General features: G+C 42.9%; 1 protein-coding gene across 1 annotated transcript in view; it reads left to right on the top strand.

Moving 5' to 3' along the window:
• Positions 1–20,355, top strand: part of IQGAP1 (IQ motif containing GTPase activating protein 1) — a 110,825-nt gene extending 90,470 nt beyond the window's left edge. The window contains exons 28-38 of the mRNA XM_068991560.1: positions 34–118; positions 1,521–1,753; positions 2,563–2,695; positions 3,775–3,877; positions 4,542–4,677; positions 5,069–5,156; positions 7,174–7,386; positions 8,106–8,272; positions 10,233–10,355; positions 15,109–15,217; positions 17,563–20,355. Of these exons, the coding sequence (XP_068847661.1) occupies positions 34–118; positions 1,521–1,753; positions 2,563–2,695; positions 3,775–3,877; positions 4,542–4,677; positions 5,069–5,156; positions 7,174–7,386; positions 8,106–8,272; positions 10,233–10,355; positions 15,109–15,217; positions 17,563–17,676 (1,504 nt within the window). The 3' untranslated portion in view covers positions 17,677–20,355. The remainder of the gene's footprint in view (positions 1–33; positions 119–1,520; positions 1,754–2,562; positions 2,696–3,774; positions 3,878–4,541; positions 4,678–5,068; positions 5,157–7,173; positions 7,387–8,105; positions 8,273–10,232; positions 10,356–15,108; positions 15,218–17,562) is intronic.
• The last annotated feature ends 1,518 nt before the right edge of the window (positions 20,356–21,873 follow it).

The raw sequence follows: 21,873 nt of genomic DNA, 5'->3' as shown, positions 1-21,873 counted from the left end.
GGTCCTTCTCACCAAGTTTTGTCTACCCCACAGCTATGGGATGCGCTTCATTGCCAAAGTGCTGAAGGACTCCTTACACGAGAAGTTCCCTGATGCTGGTGAGGATGAGCTGCTGAAGGTAAGACCGAAAGCTGGCATGTTCTTTCCCTTCCGATAGTAGCCCTTGGAGGGAAAGGTGCCCAGACCAAACCTGGCCTTAGACCTTCGTTTTGTTTGTTTCAGTCGCTTGGTTGTGACTGCCTCTTTGAGAACCCATGGACTGGCCTGCTGGTCTCTGTCCATGGGGTTCTCCAGGCAAGAATACTGGAGCGGGTTGCCATTTCCTTCTCCAGGACTAAGCCTGAGCTTGAAAATGAAAAGTAAAGGTGAAAGTCTCTCTGTCATGTCCAACTCTTTGCAACCCCATGAACTATACAGTCCATGGAATTCTCCAAGCCAGAATGCTGGAGTGGGTAGCTGTTCCCTTCCTTAGACCTTTAGTAATAAGGACCTTAGCATAGATTTTGTCAGTAGCTCACCATTAAGCGTGAGGTTTTGAAAGTGATGGTAAACAATAAATGATACCTCTCTTAGTTCCTGTATGGTTCCTATGTTGTTTGAATGGCACACGGCTATCCACCAAGTAGAGAAGATGGATTTTTCTGTCTTGAGATAGCATTTCTTTGAGTCCTGTCTTTTTGCTGAAGACTTGCTCCCTCTGCTGGTGGCCAGGTGAATGGTAGCAAGCACAGTTGTTTGCGCTAAGGCTGTTGCTGATAACTCTTTCTTACTCAGCTGTGCTCCCTCTTTTTTTTTTTCCTTAATCTGAACGCATTTTTCTTCTCTCCTAGCTCTCTGCTTTCCTACAGTGAGGCCTCGATTCTAGACTTTCTGTTCAGGTGAATTCATTTTCTTTTTTTCTGAATGAAACTCCAGGGGAAATACTTTGACTGTCCTTGAATTCTTCTGTAGAAGAGATATGTGTTGAGTGGCTTTGATTTCAGAGGCATTGACTTGTCTGCCTTTGACGTCCGCAGCATGAGGATGGTGGGGGTTGGACAGATGACGCTAGGTCAAGTTCAAGGATTTGTTTTAGCTTCTTAGAATGAGTGCCCACCTCCATGGTAATGAAAAGTACATGTGGCTGACACAGCTTTATTTGCTGCCATGATATGTGGACAAAGAATGCCCTAAAGTGCTCAACAACAGACTTTATGTCTACCATTTTTACCTTCTGAATCTGTTCTTTCATTATAGTGATTTTCAATTCTGTTCTCATTTTCTTTTTTTTTCTCTGCATCCAGTCGAGGGAAGTTTGGTCATTTTAGTTTCAGGCCTTGAGAAAAGGTGTGTGTGTGTGCGTGTGTGCGTGCGCATGTGTGCGCGTGTGTGTGCGTGTGTGTGTGTGTGTGCGTGTGTGTGTATAAAGTGGTTTTTTTTTTCCTCACAGGGCCACATTTTCTGGTTTTGTTAGCAAAGTCATTTTTGGCTTTCTTGTTGAAGTGGCTTTTAACACCCATTTCTTTTTCCTCTGTTCCCAGATTATTGGCAACTTACTTTACTACCGATACATGAATCCAGCCATTGTTGCTCCCGATGCCTTTGACATCATTGACCTGTCGGCAGGAGGCCAGCTCACCACAGACCAACGCCGCAATCTTGGGTCCATTGCCAAGATGCTCCAGCACGCAGCTTCCAATAAGATGTTCCTGGGAGATAATGCTCACTTGAGCATCATTAATGAATACCTCTCCCAGTCCTACCAGAAATTCAGGTAAGGGGAAAGGGATGAGGTACATAGAAGACAGTGGGTGTGCTTCTAACTTTTAAGGGTAACGATGAGATGAAATACCACACCCAGAATTCCCTGGACCACAGTATTGTAGGATACGTTGCTGATGTGCTCAGAGCTCCAGATGATGATGAGAAGCATGTGTGAGCTATTAAAATGTGTTCTGGACTTCCCTGGTGGTCCAGTGATTGAGAATCCGCCTGCCAATGCAGGGGACAGGGGTTGGATCCCTGGTCCGGAAAGATTTCACATGCTGTGGAGCAACTAAGCCCCTGTCCCGCAGGGAGAGGAAGCCCGTGAGCAGCAGCAAAGACCCAACAGAGGCAAAATAGAAATGAAAAATAATACTTAAAAATATTTTTAAAAAGTAAAATGTGTTCCTATGAAATAGACAATGCTTACCATAAACATAACGTCTACATCAGGCACATGTTACTTTGCAATCAGAGAAGAATTGGAGAGTAGTTTTAGTATTTGTAAGTTAATCATTCAGTCGTGAGTTCAGGGCGTTGTCTTCGAGAGTTGGGTCCACTAACGACAACTGGTGTTTGAGAACCGTCTTAAATTATGGTTGAGCGGTTCTTGTGGGCAGAACTAAAATAAAGTGGAAAGAGCACCAACGTCCCAAGGCTGTCAAGCACAACGGACATGCCGCGGTTTCTCTCAAGTCAACCGTCTCGCCTGGCTTCTGTTTGAACTCACCATTCCAAGGGTTTGTGGGGTGTCCTTCCTTAATCAGCTTCTTAAACGCGTGGCACTTGTTGGGGCCCGGCTCCTGTGTTTATTTTCAGACGGTTTTTCCAAACTGCTTGTGATGTCCCAGAGCTTCAGGATAAATTTAATGTGGACGAGTACTCCGATTTAGTGACCCTCACCAAGCCAGTGATCTACATCTCCATCGGCGAGATCATCAACACCCACACGGTAAGTGTTCTTCAATGACGTGATTCCATTGCTCTGTCTAAATTGCCTTCTCTGGCCGCTGCCCACTGTCTCTGGATGCTAGATACCTCCCCATCCTTTGATCTTACTGACATCACATCTGCCTTGTTTCTTATCTTCCTTTGCTTATTTTTCTTAACTTTCTTGCTTGATCCCCAGGCCACCTGTGTCAATATCATCTGGGCTGGCTATTAAGAACAAAATTTCCAAGAACCCCACCTCAGGCCAGCTGAATCAGAAGCCCCGTGGGTGGGCGTCAGAATTTCTGTTGTGACCTCTGATATAATGACTGGATAAAATACTGTTTTTACAATTCATTCCTTTTCCCCTTTGGGGGCATATAGAACAAGAAATGAGGAAGTAAAATGAAATTTCAGTGATTGTCATTTTTGAGGATATCACCATGCAGGATTTGGCGAATGGCCCTGAATTATTAATAATGTTGATCTGATGCACTTTTCTCTAAATTAAAAGATAGTATATACCAGAAGCTTTAAGCAAAAGCATGAGTGTGAGTCATTTGAACTGGTTGTAGAGTACGTTGATAACTTGGGTATTGAAGTCTGTGAGCTTCCTTGTTCTTTCTTCTGTACTGAAGTCGCTCAGTCATGTCTGACTCTTTGCGACCCTGTGGACTGTAGCCTACCAGGCTCCTTTGTCCATGGGATTTTCCAAGGATGAGTCCTGGAGTGGGTTGCCATTTCCTTCTCCATAGGATCTTCCCAACCCAGGGATCAAACCTGGGTCTCCTGCATTGCAGGCAGACGCTTGACGGTCTGAGCCGCCAGGGAAGCTAGTTTTCTTCTGCAGGGTGCATTTAAATCCTTTCTATCTGGTACTGGGAGAATACCAGCATTTCTTCTTCATGCATCACAGGCCAGCATGCTGCTCTGTGTGTCATGTTGTTTATTTGGGTCAGTCTGTTGAGGATTAATTTGTCAGTTCTTAAAAACACAGGAGTTTTGTTGTCTATCTTTTGTGCTGTTAGATGTTGTGGGTGGGGCTGGGGGATGGTGGGTTGAGTGTGTGAATGGAATTGACCCCTGGATGTGTGGATGCAGCTCCTGTTAGACCACCAGGATGCCATTGCCCCGGAGCACAACGATCCGATCCACGAGCTGCTGGACGACCTCGGCGAGGTGCCCACCATCGAGTCCCTGATAGGTAAGGTTCCGACTTAACTGCCTGGAAGCTGGAGATGGGGAGCATGGTAGGAGTGCTGTGATTGTCTCCTCATTTGTCTCCACGCTGTTCATGCTCCAAATACACATCAGGGAAGAAATGAGGTGCCATCCCCATCTGTTAGGAACTAAAGTCCAGTGGATAATGGACTCAAATAATGCATATTATAAACGCTCAGATATAACACATATCTGAGGATGAGATGGTTGGGTGGCATCACCAATTCATTGGACATGGACTTGGACTAACTCTGGGGGATGGTGAGGGACAGGGAGGCCTGGCCTGCTGCAGTCCATGGAGTCACGAGTCAGACGCAACTTAGCGACTGAACAGCAAGAGCAATACGGATATTCGTGTGACTAGAAATGACGAGTCCTATAAAGGAAATGAGCAGAGTATTTTGAGAGAGAAATATTACAGTGTTGATTTGTCAAACATTTATTATTTTATTAGGGGTCCTTTGTCTTAATCATTTGGCATAATATTTTTTTTCTCACTGAAGGGTATCCTTGCCACAAGGTACATATTGGCTGATTCAACTATCTTCTTAAACTTGAATTCTCTTTTATTTGAATTATCATCTACTCTCCAATGTCTCTTCTCTGTATTATATTGGTTTTTTTTCCCTACCCTTCCAAAACTTTAGGAGAAGGTGCTGGCAATTTAAATGACCCAAATAAGGAGGCACTGGCTAAGACGGAAGTGTCTCTCACACTGACCAATAAGTTCGATGTGCCTGGAGACGAGAATGCAGAGATGGATGCTCGGACCATCTTACTGAAGTGAGGATTGAAAGGAGGAGGAGTGGAGTGACTAACCCAGTGATCACGCCTGTCCCTTGGTCTTGCTGAACGAGTCCACTTGTTCGTACCTAAAATGACCTTGGCCATTTAAGCCCAATATAGTTCTGGTCATCTCCCATAGTATAGTTGGCACAGAACTTACCTGCCTTATTTGCTAATGAGATGCTGAAACGAATTTGCATCTCTGAGATCCTGACCTTAGTGCCCACTCTGTCATAGCTGCATGAGTGATCCTGGGGCTTCAGGTACCTGTGTTAGGGCTGCCCAGTGGGACTCTGGGAGGCGGTGTTTGTTCTGCTCCTGCCGAGGTCCCTTCGAGAGGAAGCGGGACAGGTGCTAATGTGTGGATGCCTCCTGAATCTCCTTTCAGCACAAAACGCTTAATTGTGGATGTCATCCGGTTCCAGCCGGGAGAGACCTTGACTGAAATCCTAGAGACACCAGCCACCAGTGAACAGGTAAAGTTTTGGGGGTTAGCGTGTACCATAATTAGATGGACAGGTGCTCCTGTGGTGGGCATGTGACAGGGCTGACACAGATGGTGAGAGGCGGTCACTGGGAGGTGGGCCTGGATGTGACTGGCAGATGGTAGTGTTCAGGGCTTCCGGAGAAAGCTGTTGGTCCCTAAATCCAGAGGTAGATGTTTCTAGGGCACAGAGCTCACTGGCACTTGCATACCGTCTGTCTGTGTGCTTTAATTTAACCTGAGACAGAATCAATGAGTCTGCCCAGCAATTTATTGAATATTGTATTTCTAAATTTTTTAAAATTTCATTACGTTATATTTTGGCTGTGCTGGGTCTTCGTTGCTGTATGAGGGCTTTCTCTGTGTGTGGTGAGCATGGGCTTCACATCGCAGTGGCTTCTCTTGCTGCAGAGCACAGGCGGTAGGGCCTGAGGGCTTCAGTAGTTCTGGAGCACGGGCTTAGCTGTCCCGAGGCGTGTGGGGTCTTCCCAGACCAGAGATCGAACTCATGTCTGCTGCATTGGCAGGTGGATTCTTAACCACTGGACCGCCAGGGAAGTCCTGTAGTTAGAATTCTGTTAAATGCCTTGGTAGGTAGGAGAGAAGAGTAGAATATGGCTCCTGAGTTCTGTGAACTCATGATACAGTTTGATATATGTGACATATAAACTGAAACAATTAGAAAACCACTGAAAATTCACCGTGGTCTTGACTCTAAAAATAATAAAAATTAAGAAAGGGGCCAGTGAGGAGCAAAGCATCAGGAAGGTATGGGGCTTGAACCAAGGTTCCTCATTTCACAGATGACAAAACTGAGACCCCCTTGAGGTTAAATAACTTGCCCATGATCATTCACTTGCAGTAGCAGAACCAAACTTGGGTCTGGTTCTGTCTGACTCCAGTTCATGCTCTTTATATCACATGATAAGCAGTAGTTTTGATATTAGAAGAAAAAGGAATATTGGGAAAGGAATTGCTCCAGGTTGGGAAAAATTACAACTTTTCTGAGTATAAACATCCATAGTATAAACAATTCAAAATAGGGTCCCAGAACCTTAGCCACATGCTAGGATCTATCAGCACAGAGGTGATCATTGAGGGTTTGAGAGAGAACAGTCATCAGGAAAGGACCATGGGTCCTTTGGCGGCACCACCCCTTGCTAGGACAAGGAAGATGTGCAGAGAAGATGAACAAGGCAACAGCTAAGAGAAGGCACTGGATTTGGGGTGAGAGGAATGGTAATGAGAACTGGTGATGATAGCCAGACTTTGAGGAAAGTGCTGAAAGAAGGGGAAGGCTCGTTTGTTGGGTGGGAACACAACAGACAGACATTGGTTGGTGACTAGAAAGATACCAGTACAAGAAGGGTCTCTTCACTGGCGTTTGCAGCACGTTGAAAGCAGAGGGCAGGCTTGCAGGTGATCCAGCTGTGACGAGGTGGGGGGAAGAAAACATCCAGCGGCCACTGGCATTGCATTGGTGTGATTGTAACGTTCATCATGCCAGGTTTCAAGCAAAAGTAAATGGTTTCCATATCCCACATGTGATAGGGAAAAAGTGAGGGATTTTGTATGCAGTAGAGTTCAAGCTCCTGATTAAACCTCGGAGTCCAGGAAAGAAGCCATCATCTTGGGACTTCCCTGACAGCCCAGTCGTCAAGACTTTGCCTTCCGATACAGAGGGTGCAGGTTCAGTCCCTGGTCAGGGAGCTAAGATCCCGCACACCTCACAGCCAGAAACCGGAACGATATTGTGACAGGTTCAATAAAGATTTTTTAAATGGTCAACATTAAAAAAAAAAGATGCCAAGATCTAGCTTCACAGATGTTTCTCTTCTAGATGAAAGGAGAGCAGCCTCTGCTCTATGCAGTTTGTCATGTGTTGGGCTGGGGGGCAGGGGGGATATAAATATGTTACCCTCTGTTTCTAGAATAGAATGTGTGAGTTGGGTAGGCTCCGGTGTGGGTTAGGGTGGAGGCCTCCCACGAAATCCTCTTTCTTGCTGTAGGAAGCAGAGCATCAGAGGGCCATGCAGAGACGCGCCATCCGTGATGCCAAAACCCCGGACAAGATGAAGAAGTCCAAAACCATAAAGGAGGACAGCAACCTCAGTCTTCAAGAGAAGAAGGAGAAGATCCAGTCAGGCTTGAAGAAGCTCACAGAGCTTGGCACCGTAGACCCAAAGAACAGATACCAGGAACTGATCAATGACATCGCCAGGGTACGGCATTTAGGGGACAGCAGTGGCCTGGCCGTGCTGAAAGCTGTCTCAGAGGCTTGTGGGGGCATGGTAGCTGTTCCAGTGACAACATACCTTTAGTTCACGGGCCGATTCAGGTCCTCTCCTCCCGGGAATCACTTCTGACCCTTCCAGCATGAGGTCCTAGCCTGCCCTCCCATGGCTTATTCCCTGGCCTGATTAGAATTTCCTGTGTCTCAGTTTGTCTTTTGACCTTAAAGAATCCCTCTGGCTCTTTTCAGTGATAACTGTGCAGTAGAAATTCGCTTCAGATCGATTATCACATCCTAGGTTTGTGTGAGTCTTTTCAAGTAAGAGGCTCTGGTTCAGGCCGAGGAATTTATGCGTCCTCTGCCGTTGCACTAAGGGCACACCACACACACCTCGCAGCTTGGCACTTGTTATAGTAAAATGATTTTTTTCCTCCCTCTCCTGACAACATATTTAAGATGTATAAACAAGCTTTGCAAGTTGATTCTGAGACTGTGAAAGGAATCCATTTCCCCTGCCTCTAGAAAATAGAAATGGGGGGAAAAATGGATGACATCTGAATTTCCTTGTTCATTTTTGAGCATAAAACTGCTGCCTATGACGAACATGTGGTGAAGCAAGGCCGAGTTAAACACTGCCAGATTCTAGTGTTAATGGTTCGAGAAGCACGTGACATCATTATTTTTGTGATTTTAATAATTATGTCTCAGGATATTCGGAATCAGCGGAGATACCGACAGAGGAGGAAGGCTGAGCTGGTGAAGCTGCAGCAGACGTACGCTGCCCTGAACTCTAAGGCCACCTTTTATGGAGAGCAGGTGGACTACTATAAAAGCTACATCAAGACCTGCCTGGATAACTTAGCCAGCAAGGGCAAGTGAGTATTTTTATAAAGAACCAATGTCAGGGGAAGAAGCAGAGGCAACTGAAGTGAGTGACATTGGAGCTTTTTACTGACAACACACTGGATCTGTTTATTGCATTAGTCCTTTGTTTGGCTTCTAATTGTTTGTAATCTCCTAGTTCCATTTGTTATGTGTGCGTGCTTGCTAAGTCACTTCAGTTGTGTCCAACTTTTGTGACCCCATGGACTGTAGCCTGCCAGGTTCCTCTTTCCATGGGATTTCCCAGGCAAGAATACCGTAATGGGTTGCCATTTCCTTCACCAGGGGATTTTCCTGACCCAGGGATCGAACCCAAGTCTCTTACGTCTCCTGCATGGCAGGCAGGTTCTTTACTGCTGAGCCACCAGGGAAGCCCTCCATTTGTTATGGTATGGTGTAAATAAATAATGTGTGGAGGGTTTCAGGGATGCTTATTTCTAAACATCCTGTGTTCCAAAGTATCTTCTCGGCCCTAGAAATTAAAGAGCCTTGTAAAGGGGTCATTTAGTGGCCCCCAAACCAGGATGTGCCTCAAAACTCAATTAAGAAACAGTATAAACAGTTAAATTCTTGTACTTCCTGAGCACAGGCTCCCAGACCATGATTTTTTCCCAGCTTCCAAGGAAGAACTGATGCAGCCTCCTTGGTGCTGGCTACAAACCATCAGTCTGCCCATTTTTCAGGGAGGGAAACTGAAAATCCAGAGAGTTGAAGTGATTAAGCACAGGCTATGCTTACTAGAAGGCTGTTTACTATTTACTCCCAACTTTTCATTTTGAGACTTTTCAAACCCCAGAAAAGTAAGCACCCATAATTTTCAGCTATCAACAGATTGACTGTGTTTAGCCCATCAGCTTCCCCTCTCCCTAGCCTGCTTACTCTTCCCATCTGTGCCTTTTCTCTCCCTCCCTGAAGACTTCCCAAAGTAAGGCAGGGCTGACGGTGAAGGGGTAAAAATCAGATTCATGTAACCGAGCCCGTGGAGTTGGCGCCTCTATCCTTCTGAAATGTCCACATCATTCTCTGAGCAACCCTTGACTTTGTGACGTAAGATGTTTCTGGTTCAGTTTGTATTCTCCCCTCCCCAGGCTTGGAATCAGCTATTTTTCCAAACATCCTTTGTTCCTTTTAATGAAGAATGGTATTTAGAAACCGAAATCTAGGGACTAGATATGCTCATTGCCAGAGCCATTATTGTTTCAGGCCTTCTAAGCAGACAGAGCTAGGTTCTCATTTCCTTTTTAATGGCTGCATGGTATTCCATTATAGAGATAAATTAACCACTGAGTCAGTTCTCCATTGATAGACATTGACATTGTTTCCAGTTACTTATTATAAAAAATTCTGTAACAAATAGCCTCTTGTACATATGTCATTTTGAAAATGTAGGCATATTTTTTAAGATAAATTTCTAGAAATGTAATTTCCAGCTTCAAAATTTTATGCAGTTGTGATTTTGATAGATACTTCAGTAGCCAGCTGTAGGGATTATTACCTTTTATACAACTACCAGCTTTTCTGCCCCATTTCTTGAGAGCCCTCCCTTGAGAGTCCCAGATCCTGTTCTTATTCATCTCAGTTCCTCCCTAGCTTACTTTTCTTACCGCTTCTTGCCTTGGTTATCCCAGTGGCCTGCTAACATCTGTTTCTTTTTCCTTGTTCCCATTCATCTATGTTGCTATGCTGACTTAAACTCTTTTAAAAATGACACATTCTAAGGTATTTTTTTTTTCTTCTTCACAGCCAAGGGGGCTAAGAGTGACTCCTGTGGGATTCCCTTCAGTATAGTTCCCTGAAGTAGAAATCCTAGCATTCATTTGCCATTTTAGAATTGGTTTGTTACTTATGCTTGGGTATGGGAAGTTTGTTTTCCAACCTCATATCCTTGAGTGACCAACAGAGATTCACAGTAGATAGTAACTTATAGAAAGTAACATAATGTGGTCTTTACAGGGTCTCCAAAAAGCCTAGGGAAATGAAAGGGAAGAAGAGCAAAAAGATCTCTCTAAAATACACGGCAGCTAGACTACATGAAAAAGGAGTTCTTTTGGAAATTGAGGACCTGCAAGTGAATCAGTGAGTGTTTACTTTTTAACTTTGTTTTATATATTGATTATTTTTGTTTCTGCGTTTGCCATAGCTTTATCTTACTGACTTTCTCTTATCTGGATAATCATTATTATATTTTATGTGTGTTTGTAATTGACTAATTAATCAGTTATATGCAGAATTTGGCCTAATACCCAGAGTTAATTTGTCTTTCATAGAATGGAATGTATTTGTATCTTTTCCCTAATAGGCCTCTATTCACATAAAGATTATTCACTCACTTTCCTACTTTTTTTTTAACATAAATTAGAATGATACTGTTTATAGTCACGTATCCAGCTTTTTTCCTCATTACATGATGTGAGCATTTTTCGCATAGTTTGAATGACCACATAATTTTTAATACTGTAGTTTTAATTTAACCATTTACCTATTGTAGAATATTTTAAGTTGATTTTGCTTTTTACAATATTACACATATAATAACACCTTTATAATGTAATCTTTGGTTCTACCTCTGATTACTTATTTTATGATAGATGCCTAAAAATGCAATTTCTGGTCATTGTATAATTTTTTTTATTGTGAAAAACACAAAACATAGAATTTACCATCTTAACTATTTTTTTCTAAGTAGTTAGTTTTTTGGCCACACTGTGAGGCATGTGCGATCTTAGTTCCCGAACCAGGAATCAAATTCATGCTCTGTGCATTGGAAGTTGGAGTCTTAACCACTGGACTGCCAGGAAAGTCCTTTTTAACTACTTTTAGGTGTATAGTTCAGTAGTGTTAAGTACATTCACATTGTTGTGCAGCCCATCTCCAGAACCTTTTCATCTTAGAAAACTGAAACCACCCATTAAATTACGACTCCCGTTTCCCCCAGCCCCGGAAAACCAGCATTCTCCTCTCTGATTCTGAGTCTGACTCCTAGTTGCCTCATACAAGGGGAGTAATATACTTGTTTTTTGTGTCTGACTTTCTTCAGTTAGCATGATGTCCTCAGGGTTCATGCAGTGCCGGGGTCCAGCCCCGGTGGATCCAGGGAATTCGAAGGGTGGACGGCGTTGGCGTGGAAAAACTCGTTTATTTATTAATATAAGATTAGATTAAGAAACTATAGTGTAGTAGGAAGATTAAGTGGAGGAAGAGGGCTGAATAGCTTGGTTTACGCGGAAGACCAATAAAATTCCAGACAAGGAATTTGCACCATCTACGTTGGGCCACTGGCGCCCGCTTGAATATCTAAGGGTGCCTCGCCTTAAGCTCCCTTTCGCGCGGGTCTTAACAACCACGGCAAGTAAGTAGACCTGGCGAGCCTCCGCGTCCCAGATGAAAATTCAGCCTGAAATTAAAGTAAAGAGCAGAGAGAGGGAAAGGGAGAGAAAATGAGAGAGAGAGAGACACGGGGGGAGCCAGATTCCCGAGAAACCAGGCCGAGACTAGTCCGAGAAGCTGGTCCGAGAAGCTGGTCCAAGAAACTGGTCCCATCCTTTATTGTTCAGAAGGCCTTTTATACTTTTGATAAAACACGGAGATCAATGGGTAACACAAAATTATGTAGCGTTCGCCACCCAGATTCTTTTTGTATATCATTTTGTATACAAAAGGTCTCAGGTGATTTACATTATCTTCTGGCCAAGAGGCTTGTTAACACTTTTTGGCTCTCTTCCTTAATGAATGTTAATTTTGTTTCTCCTGAAGTGTTTTTCTTTAATCTGCATCTCCTTAAAAGCGCTAAAGTTACATCTCTATAGAACAAAGGCACAGTTGGTTATAACAAAGAAGGTACTTAACTCAAAGATCTAATACCAGGTCTACTACTTGTTTTTTTATATACCAACTATATCTAGAAACAAAGGATATGAAAATTTGGCAGCAAGCATTGGCTCAACAAATGAAACTTTTAATCAGTCCTATTCTAAAGATTTTGACTCCTCGGAAGCTCCTACATTCCTATGATGTTTTAAGCTTCCTGTGCCTCCTGCGGTCAGGAGGCCTCAAACAATCACATGCGCAGCTGTACGAGTCCTGCAGGCAGGCTAGAAAGCCATCAGAGGGGTATTTGGATTGAAACACTCTTTCAAATGCAGAAGACTAAAGCCCTGAATTGACTTTTTCCAGAAAATGTCAGAAGAGTGGAAAAACAGAGCACAAAAGCCGGCAGATTTTTGTTGGGGTAAAGCCGGCAGATTTTTGTTGGGGTACATGCTTAGGAATTTCCAGAGGGGTCCCTGAAGTCTGAGCACGCCTTGTGTATGTCAGCTTCCTTCCTCATGACCTTGTCACGGGCGGGATTCCTCACACTGGCTCCCGGCAATGCAGGTTGTAACCTGTGACAGGTTTTCTTCCTTTTTAAGCCTGAGTCGCTTTTCACTGTATATGTGAACCACATTTTGCCATCCATTTGTCCCTTGATGGACATATGGGTTGCTTCCATCTTTTTGCTGTTGTGAATAATGTTACACTGAACATGGAAGTACAAATATCTCTTGAGACCCTGCTTTCAGTTCTTTTTGATGTATACCTAGAAGTGAAATTACTGGATCATATGATAAAGTCTATTTTTAATATTTTTAGGAACTGCCATACGATTTTCCATAGCAGTTGAAAAAGATTTTTTAGCTCATATGTATTAATATTACAAAATATTTTCAAACAGCGTCCAAAATGTGTATGAAAGTACTTCAGTTCAGTTCACTTCAGTCGCTCAGTAGTGTCTGATTCTTTGCGACCCCATGAATTGCAGCACGCCAGGCCTCCCTGTCCATCACCAACTCCCAGAGTTCACTCAGACTCACGTCCATCGAGTTGGTGATGCCATCCAGCCCACTCAGCCTTCTTCACAGTCCAACTTTCACATCCATACATGACCACAGGAAAAACCATAGCCTTGACTAGACGGACCTTAGTCGGCAAAGGAATGTCTCTGCTTTTGAATATACTATCTAGGTTGTTCATAACTTTCCTTCCAAGGAGTAAGCGTCTTTTAATTTCATGGCTGCAGTCACTATCTGCAGTGATTTTGGAGCCCCCCAAAATAAACTCTGACACTGTTTCTACTGTTTCCCCATCTATTTCCCATGAATTGATGGGACCAGATGCCAAGATCTTAGTTTTCTGAATGTTGAGCTTTAGGCCAACTTTTTCACTCTCCTCTTTCACTTTCATCAAGAGGCTTTTTAGCTCCTCTTCACTTTCTGCCATAAGGGTGGTGTCATCTGCATATGTGAGGTTATTGATATTTCTCCCGGCAATCTTGATTCCAGCTTGTGCTTCTTCCAGCCCAGCATTTCTCATGATGTACTCTGCATAGAAGTTAAATAAGCAGGGTGACAATATACAGCCTTGACGTACTCCTTTTCCTATTTGGAACCAGTCTGTTCCAAGTCCAGTTCTAACTGTTGCTTCCTGACCTGCATACAGATTTCTCAAGAAGGCAGGTCAGGTAGTCTGGTATTCCCATCTCTTTCAGAATTTTCCCCAGTTTATTGTGATCCACACAGTCAAAGTCTTTGGCATAGTCAATAAAGCAGAAATAGATGTTTTTCTAGCACTCTCTTACCTCAGTAACTCTTTACCATCATTGAATAGCAAAGCAATTTTTGATATTTTTGACTTAATAGATAAAAAAGATAACACTTTTAAATTTTGCATTTTTTAGAATTCTAGTTGAGGTTTTTGGGGGTGTGTGTGTGTGTATTTAAACATGGCTTATTATCTATGTTTTCTCTGATTATTTTTTCAATTGAGCACCTTGGTGTTTTGGGTTTATTTGTTTTTTAGATTAGCACTGTATGCATTTTTCAGACCTGTTTCATAATTTGTTATTTATTCCCTTCTTTTTTGTCATTATTTCCTGTTATTGTTCAGGTGCCTATCATTATTTAGTAATTTGCTACCACAGATTAGAAACCAGATGACAAACCAAACCAGTTAAAATAAAATTACTTATTACGTAAAATAATATCTTTATAAAACCCATGAGAGTCTCCTGTTGAGTAAAATGCGTGTGTTTTAGTCTGTGGACTCTGTAACCTCTCATCTAGCTTCTCAGTGACCTCTTTTGCATCCTCCATGATTCTCAACCCTGTTTATAATAGAGCAGTTTGCTCCATAGTTGAGTTTTGGAAATCTGGGGTGACACACTTTGATCACCTGGAGAACAGCTTGCTCCCAACTTCTGGTGCCATAAAGCTCCTGAGCATGTAACATGTTGAGAGTGAGTGGCACCTTAAGTATTCTCAGTAATAGCAGTCTATCTTTGGTAATACTCAGTCCATTTATATCTGTAGCACCTACTCCTTCCAGAACACCCACTGTCTTGGTTCTTTTGGTTCTGACCCCGGCTTTGTTTATGTACCATTTCCAGTCCTCAGACATGCTTGTTTTCAGACATCTGTCTTTTCCTCCTCCTCTTGGCCCCATTTCCTCTTGATTCTCCTTTCACTATCATGTTTCAGGAGTGGCCACATGGAAGGCCAGGATGACTCCTGACGTCATCCCTTCAGAGGTCACTGTGTCCTTCCTCAGTGGCGCCTCTCTCAGTAGGAAGCACGTTCTCCCAGGAGAGGTTGCCACTCTTCTCTCCAGATCCCAAAGCAGATGGTAATTACAGCATCAATATCACACACATCCCCCCCTGTGAAAGCACTTTGCACCTTTATTTTGTCCCCCTTTTCACTGCTGAACACTGAGCTCATCTCCTTTCCAGACTTCACAGAATATTTTTATATGAGAACACAAAAATCAAACCCTCATGATGCTGTGTTTCAAACAGGTTTAAAAATGTCATCTTTGAAATCAGTCCAACAGAAGAAGTTGGAGACTTCGAAGTGAAGGCCAAGTTCATGGGAGTTCAAATGGAGACGTTTATGTTACATTATCAGGTGGGTCTGCACCAGGTGAAACTGACAGCTCTGTGTGTGAGATAGTCGTGTTCTTGTCAGGGTAGGAACGGGGAGAAAAGCAGACCCACGTGAGGAGAGCTGCCCGCACATGGCAGTGAGGACTTCTGTGTGTCTGATTTGGTCTGTTTGGGCTAGTGAGCTTTTGCAGACGTATACATCTTCAGAGAGCATACCTGAAGCTTCCACTTAGGATTGCCACTAAATTAACCGACACCTTGGATTTGAACAAAATGCTTAGGTACAGATCTCGACTGTACAAAGTCATGAACTTTTTCAGGAGCTTGAAATCTTTTTCCCCCTCTCATTTTGATTTGATATAGGGGGTTTAAAGGTATACTTCTGACAAGATGTGTGTAAATTGCATCTTTGTAAACTGAATCTCACTTTATTTATATTTTGGGAACTTTCCCTTTTTTTTGGAGAGAAAGCAACTTTTTTACTGAATCTAAGTTAATAAATAGGGATCACAGAACAAATAGCAGACAAACAGCGTGAGTTACATCAGAATGAAAAAAATAAATGATGGGCCTGGGTTTCCAGTCTGAAGCTGTTATGCAATATGACTCTTTTTTGGCCACACCACACTGCTTTGGGATCTTAGTTCCCCCACCAGGAATTGAACCCAGGCCCTGAGCAATAAAAGCACCAAGTCCTAACTACTGGACCACCAGGGAATTCCCCTCTGAATCCCTTTCTAAATTTAAGAATTCTGCAGTGAATCATTTTGTAACAAAACTATCCCTAATTTTTATTTTAAAACATCTCTCTCTCTCTTTTTTTTTGCATTAAAAAATGTAAGGGCAGTGAGAGGACTCCTAGGTAACGTCCAGCTTCCATTAGTTCTGTGAGCACAGTGCTTCGTGGTTGGTACCCAGCTTATGTTCCTCAGATGGCTGCACCCTGTCAGGCTGGTCAGGGGCCTTTCGCTGAAAGGAAATTCGGGCTCTTGTACATGTTGCTCCCCCTTCGTTGGGAGTTTTCCCCCGCTTTTTTCCTCTGTCATTTATTGAGGACTTTCATGTCATTACCACACCTAAAACTTGCCCCACCAGCCACACCACAGTCAGTTTCTCCTTCGCCTCCATAGCCTATAGAGAGAGCCAGCCCCTGTTGACTACAGGCATCAACTTACTTTCCTCTCGACTTCCAAACTGCAGACTCCTTAAGGACAGGTAGTATTTCTCTGTCTCCTTCTCAATGACCAGTAGACCCTCAAAACACATTAACTGTACAGATGTGAAATGATTTTATGATGCACCTAGCTAACTCAAGTCCTTACGTGAAAAAGAGCCTCTTATTCTCTCAGTTTCACCAAATTTGTGTTGGCTGCCCATTCTGCCTCAGCGTATCACTCCATGCACAGAGTCATTAGCTATGGAATGACCGCCAGGTGCAAGGTGTTACAGTTCAGATGACACATCAGGGTCCTTGTCCAACTGGAGCCCCTGAGATTTTTCCAAAAGATGAATTGGTTGAACTTTTGGGGTCCCTTCCAGCCCCTCTCTTTTTTAAAGATTTTTTTTGCAGTCTTTATTGAATTTGTTACAGTATTGTTTCTGTTTTACGTTTTGTTTATTTTTGGCCCTGTGGCATGTGGGCTCTTGGTCCCCCCACCCCACCCAGGGATCGAACCCACACCCCCTGCTTTGGAAGGTGAAGTTTTAACCACTGGACCACTGAGAAGTCCTGCCTTCAGGCCCTTTGATGGTTGCTTTTTCACTACCGCTCTTCCAGAGTTTGGGTGTGAGACCACTCTGATTTCCTCGATTTGTTCTGGACAGTGGAGGGTAGTAGAGAAACAGGCCTTAGCTGCCAGATCCAGATTTACCACGTCCTGCTCTGTTCTGTTGGGCAGGTCATTTAACATCTTCCAGCCTCAGTATTCTCATCTTTAAATGTGAGATAATCACCCCTGGTAGGATTTCTGACAGGACTTAAACAGACGTCATATAACATGCTCCTACACTGAGGGGCATATAGTAAATGTAAAACCATTTAGCCCTCTCTTCCCCGTCGCGTTCAGGATAGGAAAGCTGTCATTTGAAAAGGGAATGGAGACTCTAGTAGACAGTGTTGAGATGACATTACTGGCCTTATCTTGTGTTCAGGGGTTACTATGTCTCAGCATGGATTGAAACGCCGTCACCTTCTCCAGGCGACATGTCACCTAGACTGACTGGGCCACAGCAGGCGGTTCCGTAGTTGGGGACTTGTGTCGCACCCCAGCTCACATCTGGCACACAAGGCAGGCCTCGTCCCTTCCGGATCCCTCCTTTTCTTGTCCCACGGACTTGATTAACCATCAGAATGTTTTTTTTGAACAGGACCTGCTGCAGCTACAGTATGAAGGAGTCGCTGTCATGAAATTATTTGACAGAGCTAAAGTCAACGTCAACCTCCTCATCTTCCTTCTCAACAAGAAGTTCTACGAGAAGTAACAGAGCATTTGCTTCCAGCCCAGAAGGATGAAGAAAGGAGTGCCCAGTGGCAGCCTTTCTGAAGGTCCTTCTTTACTTCTTGGAAACAAAGACCCAGCCCACACCATTGCCTCAGTCTAATATCGCCCCCAGCTCCACAAGTTTAACTCCTCCCGCTCAACAGGGACATTGGTCGTCCTTTCTTCATAGTGAAATTGTATTTCCGGCCCAGTCTGACCCATCTTGTTCCTTCGTTCTCTTCTATTAGGGAAGAGTGGGAACTGTCCTAAAATCTCTCATGTTGTTACAGTCTTAGAGGTTGCATTACTATATTGTAAGCTTTGGTGTTTGTTTCTATTAGCAATAGGGACAGTGGGATTTGAATACTTGCTGTTTAGAAGTGGAAGCCATTAGCCCAATAACGTGCATACTTAGAAGACACACAGTTAAAATGTTAGATTATCCATAGTTTTTAGGTTGTCACTTAAAAGTGAAGTTCCTTTATATTACTGTTCCATCAGTAAAATTGAAGGATATGGGGAGGCTTTGGTTGTCTTCCATTCTGTCTTCCTTTATGGTGGGAGCTAATAGAAGTCACTGTTCTGTGTTCAAAGGAAGCATTTTCTAGAAAGAGAGGGATATTGTTTTTAAATTTGACCATTAAATTTGGGCAATTCTCATCAGTGGATGGGAGAGTCCCATTGTTAAAATTAAGCTATTTAGGTAAATTCAGAATGGTCTGAACACCTGCTTGTTTCTGTTGGTGCAAAAGATTGACTAGTTTCAGGCAGACGATCCACTCCATCCCTATGGCAAAGGAATGGGTTATCCCTAGCGTAGAATGTAACTATTTTCAAAGCTGTTTTATGTCTTAAGAGTGCCTTATGAAAGTGTAGATTTATTTCTTAAAGTGGGGATGATAGGAATTTTAAAGATTTATATAATGCTTCAAAAGTCTTTAGAATACTGTAAGAAAACGGTTTGGGTTTTTCTTTTTTTTAATTGGCTTATCTGTATATCTGAACTCTTAAAACTTTCTTGTAGCTAAAACACTAGGGTTTATCTGCAGGGTTGCAAAGAGATTATCCTGCCTTAAACAGACTGAAACAAAACCAGACAAAAGCAGCCAAGTGATGTTACACGTGATATTAAAAGCTGCCCCCCCCCTTTTTTTCTGTCTTTTCTCTTGCTGCCCACACTATGCCTTTATTTTATGAACTCTTTTTTAAATTTAGTCACAAACAATTCAGTGCTAAACACTGAGCTCATGGAGCTTTCATTCTTAGATTAAAAGTCATGTACTTTTTTAAAACAGTCTTTTTATCCAGGAAAATATATTGAAATCATGCTACTGAGCCTCATTTCCTCTGATGTTTTGGTTCAGTCTTCTTTTATCGTAAAACATAAACTAACAGTTAAACATTTACTGGTGTATATTTAAAGCCAATAAACTGTCTTCATTGATAACAAATCATGTGACGTGTCCCAGTTACAGATGTTAAGTGTTGGCAGTGTGTTTTTCATGATAGACTGTTTACTGAGTCAGTTTACTGAGTCAGGTCCGCAGGTGCAGATTACGAGTCTGCACACCCCATGCAGCCCACAGACAGGTGAAGAGGTGAGGTGTGGAGTGTCATGGCAAGAGTCTCCACTACCTTGACCTCGTTTCTTGTGTTTTTTAGTAGACAATTTAGTAGCAAGACAATTTTTTTAGTAGATATTTTCCTCAGATTAAAAGAAGATAATCACTCTAAGTGGCATTGCCTCAAAAACTGGGACCAACCAAACTGTCAACTGTTTTACCTTAAAAGATGATATTCAACCCAAATTCATGTCGGGCCCCAAAGGCCACATCGATGACAGACAGTGAGCGAAGTTCACAACTCTTTAATGAAGCATGATGTGTCAGTGGCTGTAAGGAGCATGGTTCCCTTGCCACAAATGGCACAAACTACCCTCAAGAATTTTGATGGTAACTGTGCATAATTACGGTGTTCACAGCATTGAGGATGCCCAGACAAAGTCAAGTCATGGCATTAAAACCTGGTAGCTCTTTGTAATTTTAATTTATTAGCCATCGCAGTCTCTGTCTCAATTCTCTCCTTCTTTGACCTTCTCTTCAACCAGCCATCATGACATTTACCATGAATTTCCTCCTTCAAGAATTTGGACTGCCCATCAGATCGTTGCCCCACACAATTGCCTCTGTATCTCTGTATGAAATAAAAGGTCATTCGTTTGTTTTTGTGTTGATTCTCCTCAGTCTCATTGTTAGCAGTTCCTGCAAAACAGTGCTAACCAGAGTGAAGTTTAATAATTGAAAACCACAACAGAAAACAACCCCTGCATAGTCTTTTTGAAGGAACAAACAAATCAGCTATCTCAAAGCAATTTTTTTTAACTCGTGAGCCTTTTTAGATATAAAATGCTGTAAGTAGCCTTGGCATAAAAAGAACTGGGGGGTGTGGCAAGGTGGAGAACTAGCATAATGTCACTTAGTTCTTTTTTAAGGTGAAAAAACCATCCAGGGAGTTCCTGGTGGTCCAGTGGTGAAGACTCTGCTCTCCCAATGCAGGGGTCACTGGTTCAGACCCTTGGGCAGATCCCACGCGCCACAACTAAGGGTCTGTGAGTGCAACTAAGACCCAACACAGCCTAAATAAATATTTTTTTAAAAATCATCCAGTTTTTCTTTAATCATTATTGGTGGATATTTCAATGTCAGTTCTGATCAGCGAATGGCTGGAAATTTCAAATTACAGTAGCATTAAATGTTTTATGGCAGTAGCACTCTAAGTCACAGTATGTCCCTCCAGGGACTTCTCCATTACGTACAAATCACCAGAAAAGACTATGGGACATTGGATATGGGAAAAGGAAACAGCAGCAAAAGGGAGGGAAAATAGCTGCCTTTTAAATAAGACCCCGAGGGGCAGCCATACTTAAAAATACAAATAAAGGGTCTTCCCTGGTGGCTCAGTAGTAAAGAATCCATGTGCCAATGCAGGGGGCTAAGGTTCAACCCCTGGTCTGGGAAGATCCCACTTGCCGTGGGGCATCTAAGCCCGTGCGCCACAACTCCTGAGTGTATGCTCCGGACCTTGGAGAAGGCACCGCAGTGAGAAGCCCACGCCTAGAGAGGAGCCCCGCTTGTAAAAACTGTAAAGTGTATACTTGCCAACATATTGTGAATTTCCAGGTAAAAATAACCTCACTCTTAAAGGAACCCAATGGAAACCCCTAATTTTATTTTTTAATACTTGTGCTTTATTAATTGCAGGAAATACCCTGCTGTTTATGAGAGGAAGAGCTCATTGGTAGGGCACTGCAATGGGACTGACTGTTTTAAAAGGCGCATGAAGCGGGGTAGGATGGATTGGGAGATTGGGATTGTCATATATACACTGCTATGTATAAGGTAGATAACTAATGAGAACCTACTGTATAGCACTGGTAACTCGACTCCGTGAGTGCTCTGTGCTGACCTCAATGGGAAGGAAGTCCAGAAAAGAGGGATATATGTGTACGTATGGCTGATTGACTGCTGTACAGCAGAAACTGACACAGCATTGTAAAGCAACTACATTCCAATAAAAATAAAAGGCATGTGGACAAAGCCCTTTGTCGATTGGAAAGTTGACATCTTTTCTTCCTCTTTAAACTCGTGTTTCTATTCCATTCCCTTAGAATTTTATTCTAATAATCTTTTAAAGCATAAGTCTTAACTTTTGACCATCCTGTCATCGTTATTTGTGAAAAAATTTAAAATATTTTATTGCCTGTGACCATAAGGCTCTTAACGATCCAGAAAAATTCTTTTCATCATAATTATTGTTAGTGCATCTTTAATCAAAATCCCCTAATGTATTGTCTTGACAAAAAATTCTAAAAGATATTTGAAATGCATCTCTTAATGAAATAAATGAAAGTTCTTAAAGTGCAAGTTTAAAAGCTTATGGCTAGGGACCTCCCTGGCAGTCAGTGGTGAAGACTTTGCCTTCTATTGCAGGGCTGCTGCTGCTGCTGCTAAGTCGCTTGAGTCATGTCCGACTCTGTGCGACTCCATAGACGGCAGCCCACCAGGCTCCCCCATCCCTGGGATTCTCCAGGCAAAAACACTGGAGTGGGTTGCCATTTCCTTCCTCAGTGCATGAAAGTGAAAAGTGAAAGGGAAGTTGCTCAGTCGTGTCCGACTCTTTTCGACCCCATGGACTGCAG

This window comes from Capricornis sumatraensis, chromosome 19 (genome assembly GCF_032405125.1).
Source record: "Capricornis sumatraensis isolate serow.1 chromosome 19, serow.2, whole genome shotgun sequence".
NCBI classification, from domain to species: domain Eukaryota; kingdom Metazoa; phylum Chordata; class Mammalia; order Artiodactyla; family Bovidae; genus Capricornis; species Capricornis sumatraensis.
This window is presented reverse-complemented; position numbering and strand designations above follow the sequence as displayed.